Below are 10,908 nucleotides of genomic sequence, written 5' to 3' on the forward strand. Positions count from 1 at the left end.
CAATGGGATCAGGTCACGTGACCAGAGAGAGAAATAATAATTTTTCTTTTGCATTATTTATTTTTAAATTAGCCTAATAAGTCATTTTATTTACCCAAAGTGCATGAGTGCAAAAGTTTGTATACCTATCTAAAATATATATACATTTTATTTCCACATTATTTTGTTTTTAAAATAATTTAAATTTTTATGAGAACAGGATAAAGCGGCTAGAGATAATGAGATGAGCCATTTTTATTGCTGTACATGATAAAGAATATTTAAATACTATCTCAAATAATGTTCTTAGTAAAGCAGGTGTGCCGTGTTTATTAGCGTTTGTTTCCAAAATTATAATATTTTTCTGAATAAATTTACACACATTCTAATTGTAAAGTTATAAAAGGCAGCCAGAGACTTTATTTCTAATGGACATTTATCACATTTTATAATAGATTATATAATATATTTAAACTATATACACACCCACTGGCAAGTAAGTCAACCAAAAAGAAATGTCCCACTTTTTAAAATAATTTCTCATCTCATTATCTGTAGCCGCTTTATCCTGTTCTACAGGGTCGCAGGCGAGCTGGATCCTATCCCAGCTGACTACGGGCGAAAGGCGGGGTACACCCTGGACAAGTCGCCAGGTCATCACAGGGCTGACACATAGACACAGACAACCATTCACACTCACATTCACACCTACGGTCAATTTAGAGTCACCAGTTAACCTAACCTGCATGTCTTTGGACTGTGGGGGAAACCGGAGCACCCGGAGGAAACCCACGCGGACACGGGGAGAACATGCAAACTCCGCACAGAAAGGCCCTCGCCGGCCACGGGGCTCGAACCCGGACCTTCTTACTGTGAGGTGACAGCGCTAACCACTACACCACCGTGCCACCCATAATAATAATTTATTTTAGAAATTATAAAACTTTCTTTATAAATTGACAAAAATATGATAATCAAGGTAAAGAAAAGGCCAGGTGTCCACATACGGTACTTTTGGCTGTATACTGGTCTGTAAATCATATAAAAACTAATTAATTTGGTTATAATGGGATCACGTTTACAAAAATTCACCCACTTTTGAGTCAGTTCAATTCAACAGTGTGAAACTCTCAAGTCTGTAAAGTTTATTGTTTGTGGTGCAGCTTTTATTCTGACAGTTTGCACAGCTGCACAGATGTAAACAAAGTGAAATACAGCAGGTTAACTTTATTTATACACTGAATAACACTGAGATAAACACCGTGTCCATCCGAGTTTCTGAAATGTAAGCAGGAGTGCAACATCGTGTTAGAGATCAGTGTTTATGTGAATATTCTAAAAACAGCAGAAATCAGATGATGTTTACACTCAGTATGTGAGGACTGACATTAAAGCCCTGAGAAGCCACGCCCAGGAACACGACCAGATCATGAAGTCAGAAGCTGAAGAAGTGTCGAATAAAAAGGTCATGATGCGTTCTGGTTTTAAAAAAGCATCTGGTTAAACATTTGTGTTAAAGTTCTCCACATTCCAAACACACGTTTATAAAAACACAACGCTGGCGTGTCAGCGAAAAGCTTTTGTTCAGCTGACACACACACACACACACACACACACACACACACACACACACACACACCTGCTGAAACATGCCCAAAATGTTTTGTTTTTTTTACTCCACACCTTTGTGTGTGTGTGTGTGTGTGTGTGTGTGCGCGCACACACGTGCGTGTCTGTGTTTTCCAAAGTGTATGCTAATTAGAACTTTCTATATTAACTGTAGGAGCTGAGACAAAGGTAATTAATATGTAATTAATGTAATGCAAATAAATGTAAATACATCTGTATTTAATAAATTATGTAATTTTAATTTTAATTATAAAAAAATGAAATATGTAAAAATAAACCTCCTGGGCTGCATGAGTCATGCTTAACTGGAACTGAAATGTGACACAACACATGCAAATGATGAATAATTAGCATCACTAATACTGTACTGTATAAAGTATTAGTTATATATTAATAAGTATGTATTTAAAAACATCTGGATTATAAACATATACATTATTCTAATTATGCGACAGTAATGTTGCGAACTGTGTGTGTGCGTGAAGTTGGTAAAATAAAATTGAAACTGAAACAACAACTTGGTGATTTATATATTTGATGATGTTTTTCAAAAAAAATTGCTCACAAAAAGTTTCAACAAATAAATTCAGAAGTTTTGTTTTTGTAAACTGTACACAGAATTGTAAACTCAATTCTATATAAACATATTAACACAACAAAATGAGCAAGAATGCTAGTTTTCAAGAAAGTTTCAAGCTAACAGTAACTAGCCAGCTAATCAGCTAACATTAGCAAATAAAATGGTTTATAGTTTCTGTATCACATGCAGCCTGAGTAGGTTTTTTTTTTTGGCAAATGCTTGTAAAGGCGCTGCTACAAAACAAAAAAGTTAGCAAGAAATTTTCTTGCTAACAGCTACCCGGCTAGCTAGCAAGCTAACTTTAGTATAATGTTTATGTTTTTATATTATATATAGCCATATTTTAGTGTGAGCTACATGAACATTGATTTTAGCGATAAAAAATGTCCTTGCTAACAGTGACTAACCTGGCTAGCGAAAAGGCTCGTGATGGTGAATAAATATTGTATGGTTAATATAAACTGTGGAGTTCTTAGCTCAGATTAGCTGCTCTGCTAGCTACCTCACTAACAGTCTAACAAGTTATTAGCAAGTTTTTCAGTTTCTCTGCAGCATTATTTCTACTTTCTGAAGAACACTGCGTTAAATACTGAGGAATAATTTCACTTCAACAAAAACATCACACTTTACATTTATCAAACATCACACTCTAGAAATGTAAAAATAAGTAAAATGAACTTTACAAATGTAAAACTTAATTTAAAAAAATCACAGTCACACTCTTCGACTGTAAAAATACAAAGAAAAGACACAATAAACACAAAAACAAACAAAAACATGAAACTTTCCCAAAGTGCCACGAGGCATTAGGATGCTGTGGTAAGTGCTGATGTATAAAAACAATAATTTATGAATAATTTATCAGAAATTCATAATCAGCTCTGCCGTCTGTGGAACTAAACAACTTGTTCTCAACCCTAAACATCCAGGTCCTGTGCGTCCTGCTCCAACCTGTAATACCCGTCCTCCAGGTTAATCTTTAACGTATCGTTTCCTCGAATTTGAATTCAAACATAAAGTAATGTATAATTCTGTAAATGATTGATTGTGCACGCAGTTCAAGGTCTTTATTTTTTCCACTGTACAGAAGTTATCGTCCACCCGAGCTGTATATTAACTCATGATTATTTAATGTATGCACAGTTCGGAGATAAACGGCACAATAACAATGGTGTATAAAGCAGGAGAAAAGGGAGCTCGGCTGTGTTCCATTAACTCCGTGACCCACTGACCGCTGGCTGAATCACACCGTACTTCAAAATAAGTCCGAGTGCCAGTATGGTGGGCAAAAAGGGAAAAAATACTGATTCGCAGCATGTTTACAGATTTCTGTTACATTCATTCCTGAGTGGTAGAAAATTAGAGCTGTGTTCAGGATTAAAGTTACCCTGATGTTTATGAGGAAAAGTTCCTCGTATTCAGAGTCAGGTTTCACAGCTGCGATATTTCAACTGAATCCAGACCATCGCCTTTAAACACAAACATTCAGCTTTAAACTTGAAAGAAATCAGGGATAGAAAATGCGGACGGAAGAAGGAAATATTTTATTTCTTTGCTGTCAAATGTAATATGACACGATATAAAAGCAAGCGATGATTTAAAAATGAAAACTATAGACAATAATATGATGATATATGAATAAGAAAATGGCGAGTGTTGAGATAAATCTAACAGGGTTTTACAGGTATTTTATAGGTATTACAGCAAGAATAGTCCTAATAGTGCGGGGGGCGTTCCAGTTCATCCAGTATACAGGGTTTAATTTCCAGTACAGTATGAATTGTTCAGGTATCGTAATACAGCTGAAACAGCAGCTTTAACGCTTCACTAGGAGCAAATTGTGTAATATGTTTAGACGAGACTCAAATTAATTGCGTTCACCTTCGTACTAACGGTTATAACTTTACAACACAACAATTAACTACCTACAACTTACTCATCACATAATTCCTCCTCACTCCAAGCGCCGCGTGCTACGATTCTCAGCACGTCTGTGGAATTTACACTTACAGCACACACTTCTGGATTTCGCTTTATTCATCATGTGCACTCGTTACTGCACTTATGTCCATCTTATTTACCCACAATCCTCCTCCATGACTGAATCCTTCACCACTAACACGGATGAAAGTGCAGAGATTAGAGTTTATTAGAAAAATCAGGCAACAAATCCAACACGTAACGCAAAATCCGAATTCAGGAGGAGATCAGGAGACAGACTGGCCAAGACAAAACAACAGACAAGAATAAGATTAAACACAGGAATCTGAAAACTCAACGTGAGGCTCATTAACCGCTCGCAGAGCGCGTGTACAGAGCGCGTGTACAGAGCGCGCGTACAGAGCGCGTAGACTTCACAACGACACGCTGGAGAGACGGACAAACTGATCAGAGTTAAACACAAACGAGTGAACGCGAGAACAACACAACAGGGAACACATTGAGGAAGAGACGCGGGAAGAGATGAGATGTAAACAAACACATGCACACGTGTACATGAAAACAAACAAACAAACAAACAAACAAACAAACAAACAAACAAACAGCAACCCGGAAGTGAGCGTGGTAGGGCAAAACCTGTAATGGAGGAGCTGAGAAATACCTCTGTGAACACAAACTCTGAGTCTTTTACAGTGTTTATAGAAAAATCTTAAAGTATTTTGTTTTGAAAAAGAAGCATTGTTCAGATTTTTTTGGGGGCAGCCATGGCCTGAAGGTTGCCGGTTCGATTCCCAGGACCAGCAGGAAAACTGTGAGGGGAGTTGAGTGAATGAACAGCACTTTCCTCTCCCTCTGTATCAGGGCTCAAGTGCCCTTGAGCAAGACACCGAACCCTCAACTGCCCCCCTGATGCCCACTGGTGTGTGTGTGTGTGTGTGTGTGTGTGTGTGTGTGTATTCACTGCTTCAGATGGGTTAAATGCAAAGGAGGACTTTCACTACGCTTGAGTGTACATGTGACAAAAATAAAGGCTTCTTCTTCATATCTAGTTTTTAAGTTCTGTTTTTACTACATTGCAATTTGCACAATAAAAAAAAGTTTAAACTCAACTACTGTTCATGCAACTGATTCCTTCAGACATGGTGGCATTTTGTGGCACCAAGCAAACACTATAGTAATCAAAGCCTTCGTTATGTCCATGATGAAATTACCAGAACATGAAGGGCGTAGTAGCTCATCTGTCGTGCAATCAGAACAATCCTGACGACCAAAACATCAAACAGAACTGAAATGTGACAATGTGAGAGAGGACCAACCTCCACGACAAACTATTTACAACAGGAACATCAACAAACAAACGACCAAGTTTTGTTCCTCGAGGGAAGATCAACCCAAAACATCGATCAGAACTGGAATTGGATGATAAATCAGAGAGGAGATACAATTCTAGTGAGAGGCCTGGAAAATTCATTAATTTGGCCTAATTAGTAACTCATTAGCAAAAATTTGACAAAACAACGACCAGGTTTTGTGTGCAGTGATGAGTTCTTTCAAACAAAACAATCGGAACGGAAATACGATTTAACTGAGTTGTGAACGACAGATGCCACGCCATGGAAACAGCTCATCGGCCTCATGGACAGAGGAACTAATAATGTTTTTATATTTTCTGTGCTCTGGATAGGAGAATAAACCACAAACCTATGTAAGGGCTCAGTCATGCAAACAACAACAACAATAAAATAGTAAAAAATAACAATAATATCGCAAAACCACCAGAATCTTAAAAAAATACAGTGGGACAGATTTTTGGTCAGATCACCAGCACTCAGTCCTTCATGTCGCATTATTCACTGGTTTAACTGGAAAAAAAAGGCTTCCACACTCATCCTTTAACTGGATGTGCGCTCCTGGAAAGAAAACCTGACAGCGTTTGAAGGATAATCTGATCAAGGACTCGTCTGCTCTGCTTACAGAGAAACTTTATGTCTGCGATATTATTAATTAATCCATAGTGCCATATTTATGCATGACAAAAAAACATGACATCAAACATTAATAAAAACTTAATAAGCATGACATAGTGTGTTTACATCACAGTGTCAGACGATGGTGCTGGGCTCGACCCTGCTCCTCAATCGAGCCGATATCACGCAAGAAACGTGTGCAAGCTCGAGTTCAAGATCAGAATAGAGTGTAACTGAGACACGCCTCTGTTTTAGGGAAACTCCGCCCCTGTGTGTGTGTGTGACTTGCACGTAAATTCTGGACAGTGATCAAGTCTGAGGTCTGATGGGGAAAGTGAAATTTGAAAGTTTGTGTAATAGACATACTTTACTGATTAGTCAGACTGGACACATTTGAGCAGGAAAACACCCACCCACCCACACACACACACACTCACACACACACACTCACACCCACACACCCACTCACACCCACACACACACACACTCACACCCACACACACACACTCACACCCACACACCCACTCACACACCCACGGCTAAGGAACTCCAGGAGCAGGGCAGGGAACCACACCAGCAGGGGAAGTTTATTTTTAGCTCTGTTTTGTCCCTTTCTGCCTTCCACACACAGGCTACATTAATAATAGAAAGGAGGGCGGAGGAGTCGCTCAGGGGAATCACGCGTGGCACGTGGCTCCTGGAGCTCATCCACGTGAGTCTCAGAGAGGGCTGTGTTACCAGGAGAAAACAAACCGAGGCTATAAACAGCAAGCTGTGGACTGTGTGTGTGTGTGTGTGTGTGTGTGTGTGTGTGTGTGTGTGTGTGTTTTATACAGCATGATATTAATAAGCCTCAGTAGCGACGGCTAGACAGATCCTTATGTGGAAAAGAATGTAAATAACAATCCGAAATACTGTTTAATTTTACTGCACAGTCCGAATGTCACACAGCGCACCATCACAGGTTTTTCTTCTGACCGATTTATGACACTTTATTTCAGAATCAGTGAGTTTTTAACTCAGGAAAAAAAAAAACCCACAAACCTTCATTAATGAAGCTGATTATGTTTAAGATTATGACGACACAAGTAACTCATTATGGTTAAATTATGTTTATTCATGTGATTATAATGAGCTGAAGCTCAAGCACAGGAGGACAGACAGGATGTTTATTATCAGATACCCCTTTTCCACCAAATCAGTTCCAGGGCTGGTTCGGGGCCGGTGCTGGTTCACAGCTCGCTCAACTTGCGAGCCAGCTGAGAACCAGTTTGCTTTTCCATAGCTCGCGGTGCTAAGGGGAGACACGTCATTACGTCGCTGTATACGTCAGTTACGTCGCTGTATACGTCATTACGTCGCTGTATACGTCAGTTACGTCGCTATGTTTGCATAAACCTTGGCGCGAATATCGAAGCAAAAACAACACGGAAGAAGCAGCAGCTGCAGCAACAACAACAATAATAATAATGGATGACTTCGCGTTTGTACAGCTGTGGCTTCTCATCGCTTAAAAATGGCGATCTTTTGCGGTCTTGTTATTGTTGTTGGTCTTAACAACTCCGCCCCCTCGCTGATGTAAGCGGTTCTTTCCTCTGGCCCAGCAGAGAGTTGGTGCTAGCCTGGAACCGGCTTTTCTGGCCCCAGAGCCAGTTCTTTGTCAGTGGAAACAGAAAACCCAGTTCCAAACTAAGCACTGGCCCCGAACCAGCCCTGGAACTGCTTTGGTGGAAAAGGGGCAGAGACATGACTCAGAGGAAGAACTTTAACACCAGACATAATGGAGGTAAGTTAGAGGTTTAACAGCACGGTGGAAAATGTGTGCCGTAGGTTACAGATATCTGTACGTGTTAACACTCAGGGATCCCGTCTGCTGATATGGACATGTTATTAACAAATTGTGAGTTCACACACACACACACACACACACACACACACACACACACACAGTGTTGGATGAAAGAGTCTCTTACTGTGTCGCTTTAACACCTAACCACAGTGCAAGTGTTGATTAAACTCTTTGTGGTTTTATATACAGGTGTTCATTCACTGCTCCACCTGTTTGTTCTCTGCTGATAAAAACAAACAGTTATCTCTAGAAGGTTCTACAGGTTTCTGGTGGCTCTGAAATTAACGATATTTTGTTTCGATCACAATGTGAATGGTCCGAATACTGACCCCTGACTGATTCGGGATGTGTTTAACGGCATCAAATCAATTCTGCTGGATTTTCAGTAACACAAAATATTACACATTCAACACGCTCTTTCGGTTCTCAAGGTTTGTGGGTGGGGTTATAGGCAGAGTTGGGGTGGGGTTTGCTTCATTTGTATTAATAAATAATCTAAACACATAATTGTCATCATGTATTCAAAAGCAAATGCATTTCTAATGAATTTTGTGTCCCATTTTCAAAAAACACTAAAGTTAAGAGAGTCAGTGTTCAGTGTGATGCTCACTCGACTGTTACAATAATCTCCATTTACATGTCGCTTCAGTAGGAATGAAACAGGATGCAAGTGAACACTTCAGTGTTTATTAAAGAGTCAAGACCATCTAAACCGAGACCGAGTCAAGACCAGGACTGGACCTGCGTGTGAGAATGGGGGGAGGGGGATAAGGCGAGCCAGCTGTTAACAAAAATTTCAATTTAGCAATGAATCACATTATTGGTTGCATTTGAAGCAGGAAGTTTTACATCCAATCACAGTCACGATGTGAACAAATAAATCAGACGATCCACAGGCACAGGTTTGGTCAAATCCCAGAGCTAGGGTGCTGAAATAAAATCCCGAGTCTCTACGTCTGAGACTGAGACCTTCAAAAAGTGATCTCGAGACCAAGGCTGATCTCAAGTATTACACCACTAGGGTTCAGGGTTAAAGGTCATGCTCAAGGCTCTAATCATGCTGGGATTTGAACTTTGTTAATTTTGAATCCCACAAACTTTAACTACTGCCACCATCAAACATCAGACCTCAACCTCATCACCGAAATTTACATCCAAACCTCAGGCCTCGTTTTCAGTTTAACTTTATTAAGCTAAAGGTCGGATACGCAGCATCATCACTTCACTCCTGTATGTCTGTCTATTCGGTTAATTGGTGAATATAATTTGTTGATTAGATTTTTACCCTCACAGTAAAAAGCCACATGTGGGTTTTCGACCCATGACATTTCTCACACGCTATTTCCACACAGTTTATTTATTTTTATGAGATCATTATTAACACCGGTTTGTGCAGTGAGAGGAAACTTCAGGATTCTGGGTTTTAGTGGAGAAATTATGACCCTGTGGCATGTTTCTGTAAGCGAAGGGTTTTTAAATCAATACATGGAGGATTTTTAATGAAAAAAAGAGAGAGAAAGAAACAGAAAGTGATTTTAGGAACTGTCTCATCTCACTATCTGTAGCCGCTTTATCCTGTTCTACAGGGTCGCAGGTGAGCTGGATCCTATCCCAGCTGACTACGGGCGAAAGGCGGGGTTCACCCTGGACAAGTCGCCAGGTCATCACAGGGCTGACACATAGACACAGACAACCATTCACACTCACATTCACACCTACGCTCAATTTAGAGTCACCAGTTAACCTAACCTGCATGTCTTTGGACTGTGGGGGAAACCGGAGCACCCGGAGGAAACCCACGCGGACACGGGGAGAACATGCAAACTCCGCACAGAAAGGCCCTCGCCGGCCACGGGGCTCGAACCCAGGACCTTCTTGCTGTGAGGCGACAGCGCTAACCACTACACCACCGTGCCGCCCATTTTATTAACTGTACATGTGAAATAATTTTCACTTTTTTCCCTCCACATATTTCCATGATGGAAGAGTGAGACACCAGTGAGTGATGGGAGCATTACACTGCACACAAACATCCTCATCCTCATCCTCACAGCGCGCTCAGTCCTCCCCTCTCACTCACCTGAGCTGGTCTCCATGCTGTGCTGCTCCGGACTCAGATGCGGCTGTGGGTTCTTGCTGTCGGAACCCGTCCAGCTGAACTCATGACGCACGGCTCGGTCTCACGGCGAGTGCACGCGCACGGAGCAATTTGACTGAACCGGAAATTCACAAAATAACAAAACCTCAAAAACTCAGCGACAGTCGGCGGATCACGTGATGCAGAGCTCAGGCAACAGGAATAACATTAATTTAAAAAAATAAAAACGCTGTGTGTGTAAAGTCTCCTCAGCAGGGTGTGTGATGTGCAGAAGACAGCTCTCTCCAATCGCAATTACTGAAAATCCAAGTGTGTGGCTCACACACACTCTCACACACACTCACACACTCTCACACACACTCACATGGATCTACACCATAAAACACACACACACGTTTATCAGGGTTCTCCCTTTCCTCGAGTCCTCTCTGATGTTTGTTTCTCTCTCTCGGTGTGTGTGCGTGTGTGTGCGCCCCAAGGATTACACACACACACACACACACACACACACTCAATGCCAACCTTCCATTTCAGTCTCTCGTGTGTGTATGTGTGTGTGAGAGTGTGTGTGTGTGTGTGTGTGAGAGAGAGACTGTGTGTGTGTGTGTGTGTGTGTGTGTGTGAGAGAGAGAGAGACTGTGTGTGTGTGTGTGTGAGAGAGAGAGAGAGACTGTGTGTGTGTGTGTGTGTGTGTGTGAGAGAGAGAGAGAGAGAGAGAGAGAGAGAGAGAGACTGTGTGTGTGTGTGTGTGAGAGAGAGAGAGAGACTGTGTGTGTGTGTGTGTGTGTGTGTGTCTCACGTTTCCATTGGCTCCACTGCATGTGAGCGCTGCCCTACTGACACACATTTCATGTAAATATATGAT

General features: G+C 40.9%; 1 protein-coding gene across 2 annotated transcripts in view; it reads right to left on the reverse strand.

The window, feature by feature from the left end:
* Positions 1–10,766, reverse strand: part of nr1d4b (nuclear receptor subfamily 1, group D, member 4b) — a 25,852-nt gene extending 15,086 nt beyond the window's left edge. The window contains exon 1 of one of the 2 annotated variants that reach the window (XM_060910923.1): positions 10,026–10,766. In XM_060910923.1, the coding sequence (XP_060766906.1) occupies positions 10,026–10,041 (16 nt within the window). In that variant the 5' untranslated portion in view covers positions 10,042–10,766. The remainder of the gene's footprint in view (positions 1–10,025) is intronic. The other variant, XM_060910922.1, reaches the window with a different exon arrangement.
* Positions 10,767–10,908: the final 142 nt, after the last annotated feature.

Source organism: Neoarius graeffei, chromosome 26, assembly GCF_027579695.1.
Source record: "Neoarius graeffei isolate fNeoGra1 chromosome 26, fNeoGra1.pri, whole genome shotgun sequence".
NCBI lineage: Eukaryota > Metazoa > Chordata > Actinopteri > Siluriformes > Ariidae > Neoarius > Neoarius graeffei.